At 51.4% G+C, this 17,945-nt stretch overlaps 1 protein-coding gene and 1 long non-coding RNA gene across 3 annotated transcripts; one reads left to right on the top strand and one right to left on the bottom strand.

The window, feature by feature from the left end:
- Positions 1 to 2,279: 2,279 nt before the first annotated feature.
- Positions 2,280 to 7,238, bottom strand: SIX3 (SIX homeobox 3). 2 transcript variants are annotated; one of them, XM_059841196.1, is made up of 3 exons: positions 6,176 to 7,238; positions 3,634 to 3,793; positions 2,280 to 3,207 (listed from the first exon to the last, which is right to left on the bottom strand). In XM_059841196.1, exons 1-3 carry the CDS (start codon positions 6,937 to 6,939, stop codon positions 3,106 to 3,108), a joined length of 1,026 nt encoding a protein of 341 aa, XP_059697179.1. In that variant the 5' UTR covers positions 6,940 to 7,238; the 3' UTR covers positions 2,280 to 3,105. The 2 variants fall into 2 exon arrangements, with proteins under 2 accessions (XP_059697179.1, XP_059697180.1); XM_059841197.1 differs by lacking the exon at positions 2,280 to 3,207 and having other exon boundaries at positions 3,411 to 3,793.
- Positions 7,239 to 10,422: 3,184 nt separating this feature from the next.
- LOC132325777 (uncharacterized) lies at positions 10,423 to 17,372 on the top strand. The gene is made up of 2 exons (XR_009486013.1): positions 10,423 to 10,526; positions 17,215 to 17,372. It is a non-coding gene; the product is annotated as an uncharacterized LOC132325777 (long non-coding RNA).
- Positions 17,373 to 17,945: the final 573 nt, after the last annotated feature.

Below are 17,945 nucleotides of genomic sequence, written 5' to 3'. Positions count from 1 at the left end.
TCTTCCCGGGGCAGATGGACTTAGTGGGTGAGAAGGCTTAAACGCAGCTTTTCATAGATTTACACCTCAATCAGCCATTCAGGTTTTTTATGCAAATCCTAAAACAACATCATTTATCCATTGCGAAGCCCGGCTTTGAAACGGCATATCATTAGCTGCACCCTTGGCACCCCCAAACCATGCAGGCACCGACGCCCCTTGGATGAGATGTGTCCTGTCCCCCCACAAAACCCACCGGCTCCAGGGAGAGGCGGACACCCCCAGCGTGGCTGGGGCGGCTCCTCCTTCTGGTTTGGGCTGGAGATCGGACCAAAGGAGCAACTTTTGGGGATGGGGGTGACAAATGGCACCGGAGAGTAAAGGCCCTGGCCTTCAGCTTAAGCTGTGCCGGAGCCTAAAGCCAGGTAACGCTGGGGCGAGGCTAAGGGCGATCTCTGGCCTCCCTTAGCAGCCACGGCATGACGGGGCGATATTCGGGAGGCTCAATCAGAGGGAAGAAAAATCCAAACCTATCAGTGTAAGGCTGAGCTGAGGTAGGTTATTGCTGCCGGCTTGACGCCTTCTAGCTGCAGCTTCGAGACGCGAAAATGAAAAGAAAGGAAAAAAAGTATGTCCCAAACTTTCACGCCTCTGAATCCTTTCAGGTATTAAATTCCGTTAAAAACACTGATGGATGAGAACGACGCTGCTATCAGAGAGGAACAGAAATACTGCCCTTAAAAACCATGTACCGATATCAAAGATCTTCCCACCCAGAACTGGCGGTGACTGGAAAGACTGTTTGTTCTTCTAAAGGCCTCTCCGCTGCCTCTCTGCCGGCGGGGAGAGAAAAAGCAGCCCAAGCTCTAGCGAGAGACCCGGAGAAGGTGCCGGCCACTGGGGAACCTTTTATCCCCTCCTGGGTAATATTTTTCCCTTCAAAAATCCGCGTGGGGGAGGGGAAGAACTAGGTCCATCACACCACCCACGCGGAACACGGTAGCCCTATTCTGTGTCTGCCCCCAGGCAATTCCCGTCCATTTCAGTTTCGTACGACGGGAATTTATTTTCTATTAGCTCCCCACTCGTGCTGGCCATGGGCCAGCGGCACGGCCGGAACTGCCCGTGGGGAGGACCCCGGCGCGGAGCCGCGCGTCCAGCGGAGCCCGCGGGGCGGGGGAGGCGAAGCGCGACGGGGCGGCCGCTGCCCCGGGCCGTGCGTGTCCTTCAGCGCGGGGGCTCCCGCCACTCGCGGGGACGCGCTCCCTGCGGGCTCACTGCGCTCACACGCGCGGCTTCTCCTCAGGGGAACCTCAGGTGTGCCAACGAGTTCACACACCAGTTTGTTCTTTTAAATTACCCGTTAGTGGCTTGGTCTAAAATCCCGCACCCTATGGCCGTTCTCCCAAATCCACAGGTAGCCTCGTGAGGCTTGGGGGGGAAGGGAGGAGAGGGGAAGAGCCCGTGCACTTCCTATGTCTCTCCGCAGACCTAGCTCGGACTTCACTAAAAAAATAGGGAAGAGGGAGAGAGGATTCGGGCAACACAAAGGTAGATCGGAAGACCATATTAGTTTGGAAATGGTCAAGAAATTCCAGGCACGTTTCTCTCTAAATCCCTGGTAATATTCAGAATTGTATTTTCAAGTAAAAACAAGTTTAAAATTCACCTCTTGCTAATTCACGGCTGAAAAATCTGCCCAGGGCAAAGCAAAACTTTAAGGAAAAAGAAAAAAAGAAAAAGGGAAAAGGAAAGAAAGAAAGATGCTGAAATACTGTTAGTCATGCAAATAAAGGCTTCTTTCAGCACATTACAATATGCTCCGGATTCGAGGGGAGGAGCTGCAACCCGTTAAGGGCGAGGAGTTTTTGTTTTTGTTTTCATTTAAAGCTACAAAACAAATCCCGAAATGTCTTAACCGCTCTCTGGAGACACCCATCCTTGCAGGCAGGAGGTCGGGGAAAGCTTTTTAGCTCGCAATGCACAAAAAAATGACCGGGGTGAGGAGAAACGATGGAGCCCGCCGTGGCGGAGGGGACACGGAGGGACACGGCCGTGCCTGGCGCCGCCGCCGCTATCGCAGCACTGTGTCCCCGTTGCCGCCTGCAGCCTCCTCGCAGGGTCGCTCCGTCCCTGTAAAATCCCTCCGGGGTGTCCCGCCGAGCCGGGGAAGGCAGGGGCCGGAGGGGAGCAGGGGCCGCGCAGCGCTGCGCGCCTCGCCGCGGGACAGAGCGCAGGGCCAGCAGCCCACGGGGAAGGAGTGATTTTCCGTGGCGGACAGAAACACCAACATCGCTGGGTAGATAAGAAAATGGAATACTGTATTTGATTTAGAAAGTTTGTACATATAGATAAACACGCAGTTAAGGAAACAATAGTTTAAGCGTCCTACGTGGAGTTTAAGAAGAGACCCCCCAAAGCTGCTATGAAATACTCAAAATAGGTTTTGCATAAGATAACTACAGTTGCACCCTAAGCTTTTTTTTTTTTCTTTTTCTTTTTTTTTTTTTTTTCTATCGCTGAGGTCCCTTTTGGAAACCTAGCACGTCAGATTTTGACGGCTAAGTTTGTGCAAGGAACACCGAGTCAAGGAAAATAAAAAGGAGAGAGAGAGAAAGGGCTGGAGGGAGATAGAGAGAGGGGAGGAAGAAAGAGGAGAGCAAATATCATATACAAGCATTTCTACACATATATTACAAACTGGGAAAATGACCGCATCATTAAGATATACATAATTCATATAAAATTTTGAAATAAAAATAAAAATCTGTTACAGTCATAACTATTCTTTTTCCACATTTATAACCAGTACCCACACAGGCAGTGACAGAAGTGTAGAAAAAAAGGTGCTTACGAATAAAATGATTGTCTGCGGAACAAAAAAACAGAAAATTGCATCTTGGCTGGACCATCACTCGGACTAAAAAAAAAAAAAAAAAAAAAAAAAAAAAAGACAGAGAAAGAGAGAGGAAGAGAGAAAGAGAAATAGGACCAACAAAAAGGCGATAAACATTTGTTATTTCCCTCTTCAAGGAGTTCCTTTTAATTTTTTTTTTATTTTTGATTTTTGTACAAATTCGATCGGAGTTTGCATTTGTTTGTCTGGTTTCTGTTTGTTTTCCTTTACTATAGAGAATATTTTTTCCCAGATACAAATTTAATCATCATCATCATGCAAGTGGGTGAAATGCGTCCATGGAAAAGCGCAAAGGAGAAATCGTGCTTGTCCTAAAAAGAATACAATTGTCACTTTTGCTTTGTTTTTTTTTTTTTTCCTTTCTCTTTATATATATAATAATTATTATTTCCCGCCCTCCCCCCCACCCTTCCCGCTGCAGCACCAGCGTTTGTGACTGTTGAAGTTTTAGCTCCATCTCTTGGTGGTGGTGTTGGCTGACGGTGGTGGTGGTGGTGGTGGATTCTCTGATCCCTGTCTGTTTGTTTGCTATTATGTTTGGGTCGGGTTTGGCCTTTTCTTTCCTCCCGGCTGTGCGTGTGCGTGCATGCGTGTGTGTGTCCTGATTCTAGGTTGCCTCGGTTTGTTTTGCTCGGGACGGGGAGAGGGTGCTTGGCTGTTTGGATTTGGATTTTTTTGTTTGTTTGTTTGTTTGTTTTCCGATATCATACATCACATTCCGAGTCGCTGGAGGTTACCGAGAGGATGGAGGTGCCCGTCTCGGCTCTTTCTGTCAAACTGGAGACGCTGGTGGTCGGGCTGGCCGCCGTGGACGGAGACTCGGCCGAGCTGTGTGTCGGGCAGCCGGGCTCTGCCAGCGACCGCATGCCGCTCTGTCCTATCGCCTGGTGCTGGAGCCTGCATCGCGCCGGGAGACAAAACAACAGCACAGCCCCGCTCAGACACCGGGCGCGGCCGAGGGGACGGCGCCCGCCCGGCCCTGCGCCCTCCCGGGGACGGCCCGGAGCGGGAGAGCCCCTGGGCCGTGGGGCGCGGCCCCGGGCCGGCCGCTCTCCCGCAGCGCCCCGCGCAGCCCCGAGCGGCGGCCGCGGCGCGCAGGGCCGGGCCGGGCCGGGCCGGGCCGGGGCCGCGCTGCCCCCGCTGCCGGGCAGGCCGCTGCGGGGGGACGTGCCCGGAGAGCACAGAGCCACGGGGGCCGCGGTCTGACACGGGACGGGGAGCGCGGGGACAAGCGCTTCCCCGTGCCCGCGTTTGGAAAACACGAGCAGCGCCTTCTCTTTCCCCGGAGTGCCATTCATTCATCCCCGCAGCACGGCGGGCCTAGGAGAAAGCGTGTGGGGGTGAGCCCCTGTAGCACTCGGACACAGCGAAAAGCTTCGAGGAGTGGTCCGTAGCGGGCAGGAATCGTACTGGAACCCCGTTTTGTGCTCTAGCCAACACCTGCCTAAATATTTCCCAGGGCACAGGCACTGTGAGTCTGCGGTAGGGAAGGAGGGAGGTCCTGTCCCAGGGACGCAGGGCAATGAATAAAATAAAAGAAGGAGAATGGGGAACACAGCGCTTCTCTCCCCTCGAAATTTAAGTCATTTTTTCATCTGAAAGCCATAATCAGCTTTAAAGTGCTTTTTCTTTCATTTCTTTCATTGTTAACGTTTAAGGGAATATTACCTTTGAATTTTTTATAAGAGGCAATAAATAGTTTTTTAGGTACCCTAGCATATTGCAAATATTCCTCTGGGCCCGTTTATTCCACTCGAAAGCCAAAGAAAGCCTAATTCAAGGATAAGAGCTAAAAGTCCTGGACAGAGCAGCCAGCCTCAACCTCTAGCACCTAGGATTGCCTGTGTGAATCAAAATACACTCTTTGCTCAAATGTTTCTCACAGGGGTATTTTTTAATTTAACTTCTTGCAAAGAACAGAAGAAAAAAATGTAGCCTATTTTTTCTACATTTCTCATTATTTTAAGTTGCCTAATTTCAAGGTCTTTGATTTTTCTCCCATTTACAAATCCTGGTGCATTCATCTGCTGTCAACAGCATTGAGTCAACAAAAGCATCCGTAGGCAACTTCTGTTTATTTACAGTCCTAAGCTGATCTGTTTTCCATTTAATGGAAATTAAATAGCGAGGCACTTTTAGGTTGCATTTCTCCTACAGAATCTTTAATCAGTAGCACCACTGCTGTAATTAGGAGGAATTTAAGAGAGAGCATTTATAAGAAGAAGTTTTTGTTTACACGCTTACAGTGGTAGCGAAACTTAAATTAAAATAAAACCAATGTGTCAAACTAAATTAAGGGTCCATTTTCATTTGCAAAAGAACTTTTACGACAGTAATGAGAAAGAAAGGAAAAAAAGCAAAAGAAAGGAAGAAGGGTGCCTCGCTTTTATCATGGCAAAGCGGAAAAGAAAAAAAAAAAGAAAAAAGACACCGAGAGACACGCAAATAAATGCAAGTGTAAATGCACAGGAAACACACGACCAGGAGGCCAGGTCGCCATGTGGTGTAAACACAGAAATGGAGATGCAGGGGGGAAAAAAGATTCCCGGTCTCTTAAATGTTGTTTTGTTTTTGGTTTTGGTGCGGGATTTTTTTGTTGGTTTTTTTTTTTTTTTTTTCCTCCGTGAGCCAAAGAGCTCTGGGGTATGCTTGTGCTGGTCCCGCTGCGCATGCAGAGCAGCACGAACAATTGGAGCGGAGCCGCCTGCTCCGCCGAAACCCGCTCTGAACCGCACAGCCTGCCTCGGCCTTTCGGCCGGGGAACCGCTCCTGAGAGCGGCCAGGCACAAATCCCGGCAAGCTCACAGCCGAACCGAAGCCCACCGACCCGGAGCCGTGGGGTTTCCCGTCCCCCGCGCCAGCCGCCGGCGCAGGGAGGGGAGGGAGGCCGGGAGAGCCGGGCGCTGCCCCCGTGGCAGCCGAGGTGCTCCGCAGATATCTGCACACACGCGCGCCCGCGGAGCTGCCCACGCCCGCCGGGAGCCCCAGCCCTGCCCGCACCCCGAGAGCCGGCAGGGAGCCGGGGCAGGACTGGAGGCACGTCAGGCAACTTTGAGCCGTGCCTATCCCCGTCGCATCCCCGCGGCTGCCGGGAGAAGACCTACCCGCCCGGCGGGGGGACCGGTTTCTTCCCGGCGGAGAGGAGGAGGAGGAAAGGAGAGGCAGAGGCGCGCTGCCGCCCAGGCGCCTGCCGAGCAGCGGAGCCCGGCCGTCCGCCCGCACGGTCCCGCCGCCCACCTCGCCCCCCGCCCGGGAGAGTGGCACGGCAGCCCCACTGACCTGTTTTTAGCCGCCGCCGCTCTGTCTCTTTGCCTTCGGTTTTTGAACCAGTTGCCTACTTGCGTGGGGGTGAGCCCCGTGGCCTGAGCCAGTTCCCTTTTCTTGCTGGGGTTGGGGTAAGGGTCCTGCAGGTACCACTCCCTCAGGAGGCTGCGAGTCCTCTCCTTGAAGCAGTGCGTCTTCTGCTCGCCATCCCAAATGGTCCTGGGCAGCGGAAACTTCTTCCTCACCCTGTATTTATCAACCGGCCCCAGCGGGCGACCCCTTAGCTTCTCGGCCTCCTGGTAGTGCGCTTCGAGCCACATGGCCTGCAACTTGCCGTGGGACTCCTTGGTGAATTTGTGGTTCTCCAGGATGTGGTAGAGGTCTCGGAAGTTGCCCGTGTGGAAGGCCACCACCGCCCGGGCGCGGAGGATGGACTCGTGCTTGTTGATGGCCTCGCATGCCCCCGGCGCCACCGGCAGCGACCAGAGGAACCTCCCCAGCCTTTCTATGTCTCCAGTCTCCTCCAGCGTCTCGCAGACGCTGGCCACTTGCTCCGGGGAGAAGTTGAGTGTGGGCAGCTGAAACATTGACAACTCTTCGTGGGGTGCCCGGGAGCTGCCGCCTCCACCGCCGCCGGCACCGGGGCTGCAGCCCGAGCCGCTGCCGCTGCCGCCGCCGCCGCCGCTGGCGAGAAGGAGGGAGCGGTGGTGCGGATCGGCGGCGAAGTTTGGCAAGAAGAAATGGGTGGGATAAAGCTCTAGCGGGGACCTGAACACCATGGGATGACCGGGGAGAGGGGGAGATAAATCAAGGAGAAAAGAAAGAAAGGGAGGAAGAAGGGAGGAAAGGGCACACGCACCGCGCACGCATCCACACCCGCACACGCACACACAGCCACATAGAGGCACGGGGGCACACACACTCACACGCACACGCGGGCACACGCACACGCGCGCTCACACACACCCCACACGCACACGCACTCACACACACCCGGCCCCGCGCCGCCGCCGAGTCAGGATTCAGTGATTCAACAGCGATCGCCCTAATGACAACAGCCTCATAATATCTCCCCTAAATCCACAGTGAGTGCAGCGCTGAAACATTTTGTTTCGCTTTTCTATTGGTCTTCTGAGTGTCGTTGTGGCGTTGCCATGGCAGCCGCTGCCAATCACTGTCAGCCCTGCCAATCATTACGGAGTACGTAAGGAAGGTTTTTACCACTTCGCCCAAATGCACGGGGGGGGAGGGAAGCCGGGCGGTTGGTGGAAAAGCCTGGTTTGTTGTTTGGATTTTTTTTTTTCCTCCTTAATCTTTGCAACTCCTAATCTCAGCACTTCCCCTTCTCCCTGTCTCTCCCCCCTCCTTCTCCACACCCCTCCTAAATAAGGGATCAAATAATGCGAAAAGCAGTGTGCACATATTTGTTGAATGGGATGAGCAATTAGAGGGTGGAATATTATTGTGATCTTAACGAGCCTCGTTAAAGCTAAAGGAGATATGGGGGAAAAGTAAATGGGCCAGGCTGGGATACACGTTCGGATAAAGGGCTCCTAACTGAGACAATTTACACATGATTTGCACGTAGTTTCACTTCATTCTGCCTATCTGAGCACTAATAGTGCCGGGGAAGAAAAGAAAGATGAGATCATTAGACCCATCCTCGCGCCGGTGACCCTCCCAGAAGCAGGCACATACAGTACAGGCTGGGTTTAGCCCTGGTTCACCGAAGAGTCTCTCCGCCCCTCTCCCGCTCCCTGCCCCTCTCCGCGGAAGGAGGGATCCGCTGTGTGCGGAGTTCCGCGGCCGCTCCGCCGGGAGCCGCCCAGGGCGCCCAGCCCGGATCCTCTCCGGCCGCCCGGCTCCGCCACCGACCCCAGCTCGCTGCCTCCCCCGTCCCACTCCTCGCTTCCCTGCCCTCCCGCTCCTTCTCGTCTTCCCTTTCCCTCTCCTTTCTCTTCCTTCTTTCCACTTTGTTTTTCTTGTATTCTGGCTTCCCTCCTCCCACTCGCCTCACCTCCCCTCGCCCCTTCCTTTCTCCGGAGCCCAGCGACCTTGCGAGGTTGTTCCTCACCCCCAAATCTGCCTGGGCTTTACACCGCACCTCTCCTTTCCCCCCCTAGCTCTGCCCCCCAACTTGCAAGGCTCTCGTGCTGGGAAGAGGAAAGGGATGCGAGCCAAAGTGGTTTTGAGCTTTTTTTAAAAAAATTATTCTTTTTTTTTTTTTTTTTTATTGTGAAATTGAGAGCAGGGAAAATATCCGTAGTGGTGGTTTGAGTTCTTCCCTCAGTAAAACACAGCTGGGTCGTCAGACCTTGCTACCGTGCAACTATATTTATTATTAGGTATGTTGCTTTTAAGAAGATTTAATCAGCATCTTGAGCTGGTAACTCTTTTGTTTGGTTTCTGTAGCTATGGAAGTGTGATTTACAGAGATTTGTACGGGTCATGGACATCTTTCCAGACTTACTGTGTATATTTAGACAGGACTTTGCTTGGTGTTAAAAAGTGTATATTTTGAATAGGTTCACACACAGTAGCAAACAATACCGACATTGTAAAGGCATGTACAACGAGTATTGAAACGCAGCATCCAGACTTCAACTAATCTGCCCTCAATAAAGCTGAAATAATTATCCTAAGCCGCCTTTCTAGAAGAAAAATCATTCAGGAATTCAAAACTTTTTTAAAGATCTTTTCTGCATTCCGATGGAGATCGAGGGGTGAGGCTTGGAGCCCAAACTACTTTCAGACATCAATGGAGGGAAGGAGGGGGGGAAGTGAGATATTACAATTAAAATGTGAAAACATAGCGTGACTTGCCCTATCCGAAGGATAATAATAATACTGCTATGGGTGGTAGAAGTTCTTTAGCTGCGCTCCAAACTGGTTGTGATCCTTTCACAGCGCACTCCTCGTGAAATAATTCTAAGTGGCAGATGAATAGGTCCAGTTGGAAGAGCTGCTGGACTGGAAGAAGCTCGCTGTATGACACATTCATCTGATTTCCACTAAACTGTCATCGGTGTGCTACATGGCTTCATAGTCCTAATGGAAATAATTCGCCCTCTTAATTTTTAGTGATCTTCTTAAGCACTTCTGTTAACAGACTTGGGAAAAACTTCTTTTTACCCTCCCACCTTCCCTGGCTCATATTTCCAGTCGTACAACTAAGGAGGGAAAGAGACTTCTCAGCCCCTCTACAAATCGACTTGGAGGTATTAATTGGACAACAATATGTTTAGCTAAAGATTTTAATACACACACACACACAAAATCTTTTTCTTTGTAATCCTTTCCTTTTATGTAAAGGATTATAGAGGGGAGAGTGGGGGGAATTCCTGAGGGAGTTTCTTAATATTTGATTCCATTTTTCTTAGAGCTGCAAATTAAACTACCTTAAAATGCATTTCCAGAAGAACATCCAAACCGTCTCTGCTGTTTTGGCTTTTTTTTTTTTTTTTTAATCTCACGGACTATCATACACTGGTCGTTCAGCTTTAGGTTGCAACCCCTCTATTAGTGTTCCTGATGAATCTCTGAAAGCTTCTACATTTATTCCTTCTTTCTCTCTCCCTCTTTTCCTTCAGTCCCCCCCACCCCCTCTTTTTTTTTTTTTTACTTTTCTCCCCACCAGACACACGAAACATGTTACAACTGCGTTTCTGGCGAAAATCTTTCTTCCACAATATCCTTCCGTAGAGTATTTTAATGCATGTATTCTGCGTGTGTGTGTGCCTTTATAACCAAACAAACCCACAACCCTGCCTATCAGCTAACACCAAGGTCTTCCTGAAGCCCAGTCTCCTCTCTGTGCCGCGAAGGTCCAGCACGGGAGCTCTGCTAGCCAGAGGCTCTTACGAGGACGGAGACGGCATCCTCAAACGTTTCCGCCGGCTCCCGCGGCTGGAAGACGCGGCTCACGGAGGCGCGGTGGTCGCTAGCCAGACCTCGGGGAGCAGATCCTGCGCTTGCCCAGCCCGGCCGGGGATTCAGCGCTCCCCTAAGCCTGTTAGGGACACACTCTCATGTCCTGAAATGTGCAAGCAGATAATTGTTGGCGCTCCAGCTTTGTGTGAGGAGGCCAGGGTGTAAATGGCTTTTAATGACTGCAGCTGCTGGCTGCAAACTGTCAATGGGATCGGCTAATACCGAGCCTGGACCCGCCGGGCGCCCAGCCGCCGCCGCCGCCGCCGGGCGGGCGCGGGCGCGGGCGCGGAGCGGAGCGGAGCGGCGCGCGCAGCGGGGCGCCCAGCCGGGCGCGGAGCCGGGCGCGGTCGGCGGCGGCGGGAGCGCGGCGGCGGCGGCGGCGGACGGGGCTGGGCAGAGGCTGCCCTCTCGGCTGGGGAAATCCTTTCCGGATCCTGTAAGTTTGTTACGGGCAGGCGGAGGTCCCGCGGGGGAGCGCCCAGGGGGTGCGCGGCCTCCCCCTCCTCCCCTCCGGGCCCTTCCCCACCCCCGCGCTGGGGCCCGGGGTCCGCGGCCGCGTAAGGCGGGGTCCCTCTGCTCTGACGATGGCCGTCTTCTCCAGGCCGGGGAACCTGCCGTCCGTTTCCAGTCAATCTTACTTGGTCCCACATGATTTATTGTTTCAGCTGCTAGAATGACATGTGGCTCTGCAGGGCAGGGGAGCAACCCTCCCCTTCTCCCCAAAAGCCTCCCCCTAAACAAACCCGGGCAAGCCAGTGCTCTCTCCTGGAGGGAGCCCTACGAAGTTGTGTGCGTGTGTGTGCGTCGGGCTGCCAACCTGAAGGACTTTTCTGGGGAGAGGAAGGGAAGCAGAGAGAGAAGCTCTTTTATTTCACTGCTTGTTTTGATGGTCGCTCCCAGGAGGCTGCGATTTTCTGCTGCCTAGTTAGTGCCCCTTAATCCTGACTCGGGAGTGACTCAGTCGACGCTTGCGAGAGCTGATTATTTTTTTTTATCGGGGGAGGCAGTTGTTCAGACGGGGCTGGGGCGTAGCGGTCGAGGTACCAGCGAGAGGAAAATGCAGCACTGCGGCCGCGGCTGAGGGGGAAGCCAAGGGGGGGAGAAAGGGAGAGCCAGGGGCAGGTAAAGGAGAACCCATCGCGTTGGTCCTGTTAGGCTTTTTATATTATTAATACAACGATTTAATTGGATTTTTGTCAGACTTCAAGGGCAAGCGCTGACAAATTTATACGGATGCTATCTTTAAAAACACATCTATCTTCCTCCTTCCTTCCTTTCCTCTTTCTTTCTTCCTCTCTTTCTTTAGTCACGATTTCCCGGGATAAATGAATGCGCATTTGATGGGTGTGTAAGATGTGGCCCATCCGGCTAGCGTAACAGAGCTCTGTGGATGCGGTGTGTGCTGTACCGGTCGTGATAACAAACAAGTGGCAAGTGATGTTTTTTTTAGTTGCTTGGATTGGCTTAAGAAGTCGAGGGGGTATTTAATTAGTGGTCCAAAATACTGCTTCAGCTTCCAAGTTAAACTTCCGGGGACCCCTCCCACGCTTTAGTTTGCATAAACACGGAGGCTGGATGAGGGAAACGTGAAATACCAACAATTTTTAAATTACTTAAAAAAAAAAAAGAAAAAAAAAAAAAAAAGAGAGAAAAAGAATGCTGCTCGCCTCCGCGGTGAGGTGACAGCTTGGGAAGCAGAAAACTTTCCCGAGGAGGTGAGGAAGCCGCAGCCGCCTCCCGGCTGGGCTAGACTGCTTTGCCCCATCCCTCTGGATCTGCTGGCAGCTCCCGCCAGTCGAAAGTTACCTGCTCTGCAGCAGAAGCAGTCTTACAGTGGCTTGCTCCTGAATTAAACACAACTCTTAATGATGTAGCATTATCAACAAGGGACACTTGATTGACTGATCTAGGTATGATATATGTGCTTGGCGTCTAAATTAAATATTAAGTGAAATACTTAGCTCTAATTAGAAATCGTAACCTAGCGATGAAAACTTGAAGAAACAAATTGCGGGGGGAGGGGGGGACAGGCTTTAAACGCTACGGAGAGGAAAGTAGCGGTAATGTGTACAGAGTCTGACATATTAGCAACAAGCAGCAACTTTGAAATGATTGACGTGTCATTAAAGCCATCAGGGTGATTTTAATAAATCTTCAAAAAAAAAAAAAAGGAAAGAAAAGCGAAGAAAAGTGTGGAACCTCTCAGACAGGTTATTTATTAATCAGCGCATTAAATCCGAGAGAAACACAATTAGAATGGGGGAGAAGGAGAGAAGGCGGGGGAAAATCTGTTGACGAATTTAGCAAATAAACGTCGGTAAAACAGCGACCATCCAGCTCGGGGCTTCTCTGGGAGATGGAGATGTCAGAGCCAGATGCCTTCTCCCCCGAGTGTGCCTTCCCAAGGTAAACAAGCGCACAGTTGTCTCAACTTTCTCCTTTAGCACAAAGTTCCTGGTGCGACGGAAAATTTGAATATTTTATCAGTCTCTTGTAGTGACCCTCATTAGGTGGGCATCCTGCTAAGGCCTTGGCGTTACAAGAAAGCTGCCCAATCAGAGCATTTGCACGCCTTGTTAGCGATGGTTAATGAAGCTTCCCCATGCACTCAAAGAAAGGCCCCCTCGATGTAGATTTACCTTATGTCAACTCGTTACTTCTAATGAATCGCATCAAAATTCTTCCCTGAATGGGGCCGAGGCGCCCGGACCGGGATCCCCTCCCCACCCGGCGGAGCCCACCCCTGCCACCGCCGGCACTTTAGCGGAGAATCCGGGACCAAGGTGACCAGGCGCAGTTTGGCGGTGGGGAGGGGGAGAAGAGGCCGAGGGAGGGGACGGAGCGGAGAGTGCGGCCGGCGGCGGAGGGGGCACCGCAGCCTGCGGGGGGGGCTCAGCCCGGCAGCGGCTGCCGGCGGGGGCAGCGGCTGCGGAGGCTTCGATGCTGGCAGGTAGACGTTTGCTCTTCGCCTCTAATTTCCAGGCTCCCCCCACCCCAACCCCCCACCTCCCCGTCCCTCCGGGCTGGCATTTTAAAATCAATTAGTATTTTCAATTCTTGAGGTGAATTATTCAAACAAATGTTTGGGAGACCCTGAGGGAGAATTTGGCCGTGACAAAAGGTTTGATTAGCTTTATTTCCCCCCAAAAGCAACAAAGGCGTAGGGCTGCGAGAACAATCCGCTACATCAGGGCATGTTCAATTAAATGAAAGTCATTAGCTTCGCCGTGAAAGCACTACCTTTAAAATCAGATGGGGCGGGCGGGAAGGGGGGAGTGGGTGTACTCTGATAATTGTGGCTGGAGGATTTAACACTCCCCCTCCCCCTATACACACAAAGCCCTCCAAAAAGAAGAAGAAGGGGGGGGGACCCAAACCCAACACTTCACCCTTTGGAAATTTGTGCTCAGTCTAAACAATAGGAAGCCCATAATGCAGATTATAACACTCACTGACTCGAATCCATTATCTGCCCTCCACACTGTCTATATATTGATTTCCATATACTTTCTATTGCTCTCAATGACTGAGCAAAGCTCCAGTTAAGAGCCCGCGACACGCAGGAGCGCTGCTTGAACTACATCTCACCAATACAAGCCGGAGCCGGTTGTAAACACGAAATGCTCCCACTTTCCCGGTGTAGCTGCGAACAAGCACACTGCCACCCCTCCACCCCCGCAAGGAAGCCGGGCAGAGCCGGTGCGCTGCCCCGGGGCCCCCTCCCGCCGCGGGGAGCATGCGGGTCCCCCTGGGAGCCACGGCTAGGCGCGCACGCCCGTGCCCGCGGGAGAAATCCCGGGGCGCCCCGTCCCGAGAGCGCCGGGGCCGCATGCGGGAAAGGGGTCTGGGTCCCCGCGGGGCACAGAGCCGGCATCGCCAGGCGGGCAGAGCTGGGGAGCGCAGCTCCCCGCCCGTGGCCCTCAGCCAGCAGCCCCTCTCCCCGAGACTTGAGCTCTTAATGAGGGATGGCGGTGGTTTCTTTAACTTTGAGACCCAACAGAGCAGAACTTTCCCAAGGCAGGATGCTCCTGACGGTAAGTTTGATATTTAGATTAAGATCACTCCCTCACGGGCTCCTGTGGTGTGCGTGCGAGTATGTGAATGTGAGGAAGACGAGGAGAGGGAGCAAGCTCAGCTCCAAGTGACCATAAGAGAGAGAGAGAAGAAACCACCAAGAGCACGACTTGATTTTTTTGGGGAAGTGCTCTTAAAGGGAGGTGGGCTGGGAGCAGGAGGCCGCCGAGGCTGAGAAGGGGAGCGCAGTCGAGCTGCCTCTTCGCAACCTTCCTCTGCAGGGCATCCCTCCAGGCGGAGGGTAAAAAGGTATCGAGAGGGTTAAAGTGCCGGGAGAGAAGTAGAAATTTGGAAGCGAATATGTGTTGGGGGGAGGGGGACTAAAGCGGTTATTCTGCTGCTGTAAAGACCCCAAATAATCCACTTTGAACCTGTATAGATCGGAGAGATCCGGGACAGCGTCTTAAATGGTCACATCTCCTCTCCCCCTCCCCGCCCCCCCTCCCTTTACTTTAATGAAGATTGTTAATTTGCTTCGAGGCAGTGCTCTGGGTTGATAAGTCCTCCCCAGCTAATATGTTAAAGTTTAAATACCAGCAGGTGCAAATTCACTCTACTTAAGGCTGTAAAAATAATGCCGAAATTCAAGAGCACAAGAAGTCAGCCTTTGTATTGTGATTTATAAAAGGGAAATTGCGCTATACATAGCCAACTATTTACCAAAAAAACCCCAACCCCCAAAGCCCTGAAAGTGCTAAACTCTTCTTAATGATGCCGAAGGTGAAGTTGTTTCATATTGGACAAAATGGGAATTATTCTTTGTCATGTAAATCACCCTTCACTTGACCTCAGGTTAGAGGATAACGTTCATTCTTAGTTCACACTAAAACTTATTTAAATTAGAGAGCCTGAAGAATCATTTCACCAAATCCGTGTAATAAAGTGAAGAGGACTTAGGGATCTTCATTCAAAAAACCCATGGGTTAGGAACGTGTGCTTTAAAAATTGGTATTTGCCGCAAACCTCGAGGATTAGGGGGTTTTTATTTAATCAAGTTATGCTCCTTGGATTTCCTGAGAAATGTGTATATAATTTCGCGTAACAAGATTAAAAGAAAGGAAAAGATATGAATCAAAGGAGCTATAGATACACAAAAGACCTCCAAGTAACAATTACTGTAATACATATTTTAAAATAGGAAAAGAAATGAAAAGATATTTAACAATTGGGTAAAACAGAAATGAAGGTTTGATAAAGAAGATGCAGCTTGCGGTACTATTTCATTCGATAAATATACTTTTGGCGTGGAGTGACAGGATGTGTTATTTTGACACAAAATGAAAGCGTTACTGCAGATACAGAGACACAGATATACACGAAGACAGCTGTATACACTCATTTATAAATTAGTGGGTGCACGTGGAAGGAAATCTGAGCGTCTCTACTTTCCAAAGCAACACTGAAAAATATCCCATAGGTGAGGTACTGGGCTGAGGTAGGTTTAATATTGAAGTGCTAGAGATTATTGGAAATCAAATAAAAATTCGACACGCACAGACCCATTAGAGGATTTAGTGGTGAGGAGGGAGAGATTTTCCAGGGCTTTTGTTGCTAATGTTTCAATGCTAGGCGCTAACTTTAAGAAAAGTGTCAGTAGAATAACAAATTGAGGGCATGAAAGGCCACGGAGAGAAAGCAAGCAAGGATGCTCTTGACTTCTTAGCAGTTGCTTAGAAAGGATCTCGAGCTTAATATGGGGACTCAATCAGCGGAGAGCACAAAGCTGGGCAGAGGGAAGTTGGGCTCAGCACGTGCACTTTGGTCAAGTCGCTCGAGTGAGCACCGGAGGGGGGACGCCGCGGGCGCGGAGCCCCCCGGGCTGCACCCCCAGCCCCCCACGCCCGGCACCGGCGGCCGCGGGCACCGCCTTCCCGCATCCCGGCCCGGGGCCGCCGCCGCGGCGGATGGGGACGGGGGTGGGCACAGGCACGCCAGGGGCTGTACTGAACCGGTGCCCCTCTTTCGCCTCTGCGGCAGGGCAGGAAAAAGCTGCCTGGCCGGGACAGGCGCGGGGGCCGAGATGGGGGACTGGAGAGAGCGCAACTTGTCCCTTTCCTGGAGAGCCAGCAGTAGGTTTTGTTAAAAGACTCTGTCATCAAAATCGGTCTTTCTGCGAGAAACAGCCGGTTTTAAAGCCCGTCTGTAAAGATTTTTAACAGCTTAACGAAATATCAGAGATAAGGGAAACCTGGAAGATGCTCCCAGGACATCAGACCTTAATGTGCTCCTTCAGCGGAGGAGGGAGCTCCATTCTGTTCCCTGTACGTATTATAGTGCAGACAGGGTTCGATATATACTCTATTTAATCTTGCTCTGTGACAGAGCTGTTTAAGTGTATACCATGCCTACGTTCTTTGTATCAAGACCAAAAGGATGCATTGTTGAAAGAAAACTATTCAAAATCTTTCATCTGATAGAAACGATCCAGCAACTGTGAGGCAGCTACAGCACAATGGTTCTGTCTGCATAATAGGTATCTCATAAAAATACAGCATGTCATTGCAACAAAAAGTTAAAAGTCTTAAATGCATCCATCTTATATATTGCATGAAGTCAATAATATTCTAACCTCTCCTGCACCCCGCCATTAAATGGTACACGGCACTTTAAAATCGAGGGCATTGTGATTGAAATCCCAGTCTCTAGCAGAGAAAGAGGGGAGCAAGGTAAGTTAGCAAGGACCATTACGGATGTAATGACCTCAGGGTAAATATTCATTAGGAAGAGGGGATTCCTCTTCTAATACCCAGTCTATTTTCTTTGGAATGCAATATCACGGAGAATAACGTGGTGGCAAGACCCAAGATTTAAAAGGAGATTATAAGCAAGTGTGTTGGGAAGAGTTTGGGAGATCCTTTTTTTTTTTTTTTTTCCCAGACACTTTTCTCGAGTGGGACGTAAATACCAAGAATAGCAATTTTAAAAAATCGTCTTTCTAATTTTATTCGGAAAGCTTGAGAAGCTTGCTCCTTGCTTAGCCCCCGGCAGCAGAAAGAAGAGAACATTTAAGCAGCTCGGTGAGCAGCCCTGCCTCTCTTTTCCCTTGGTAGGTGCACTTAGACGGCCGCAAGAGAGCCTGCACACCCCCCGGGGACAGAGTTTGCCTCCTGAACTACACTTCTTTTACTGAAGAACAGTAGCTCCGACCTCCAAACCAACTGGGACTTCCCGCTTTGAAGTAGCTGCGAACAGTGCTCCCGTGTCTCAACATGGTCACGTAGGAGATTTGAGCCTTTTAATTTCCAGACACAAGGAATAACTCCCTCGGAGCGCCGGGTTGATTTAGGTGGTCGATTGTTGGGTGTTTTGGTCAGAATTTTTTTTTTTTTTTTTTTCCTAATAAGATAGCGAGGGAAGATGCGGTACGATTCCCTTGTAGACACAGAAGCATAAAGGGGAAGAAAAAGCCCAGCCAGGGCATATTTGGCTGTAGGGAACCTGCCCGAGCCGCTCCCTTGTCCCCGGCGGGATGGCGGTCGGGGGCTGCGGGCGCTGCCGCCGGCCCGGCCCGGCCCTCGCCCCGGCCCTGCGCGGCAGCCAACGGGCGCGTCGCCTGGTGTGACCTTCAGGGAGCACATTTCAACTGCTAAACACCGAGAAAAGTGCTTCTCTCTCTCGCAGGCGCCATATTACCGCCGGGAGCCAGGGCTGGGGCGGGGGGAGGGCGGGTGCGCAGTTAGTCTAGTTTTACGCAGTTGTTAATTCAGACTGGACGAGCACTCGATGGCTCGATAAAACTCAAAAAAAAAAAAAAAAGTACTCTGGGATTATTCTTTTCTTC

Source organism: Haemorhous mexicanus, chromosome 3 (assembly GCF_027477595.1).
Source record: "Haemorhous mexicanus isolate bHaeMex1 chromosome 3, bHaeMex1.pri, whole genome shotgun sequence".
NCBI classification, from domain to species: Eukaryota; Metazoa; Chordata; class Aves; order Passeriformes; family Fringillidae; genus Haemorhous; species Haemorhous mexicanus.
The sequence above is the reverse complement of the archived record's forward strand: the minus strand, read 5'-3'. Positions and strand labels throughout refer to the sequence as shown.

Coding starts and splice junctions, on each gene's coding strand:
- SIX3 (XM_059841196.1), bottom strand. CDS start 6,939: ATGGTGTTCAGGTCCCCGCTAGAGCTTTATCCCACCCATTTCTTCTTG. Junction 3,794..6,175: donor GCGGCGGCGGCTAAAAACAG/GTCAGTGGGGCT, acceptor GGCGCGATGCAG/GCTCCAGCACCAGGCGATAG. Junction 3,208..3,633: donor CGGGCACCTCCATCCTCTCG/GTAACCTCCAGC, acceptor TATTCTTTTTAG/GACAAGCACGATTTCTCCTT.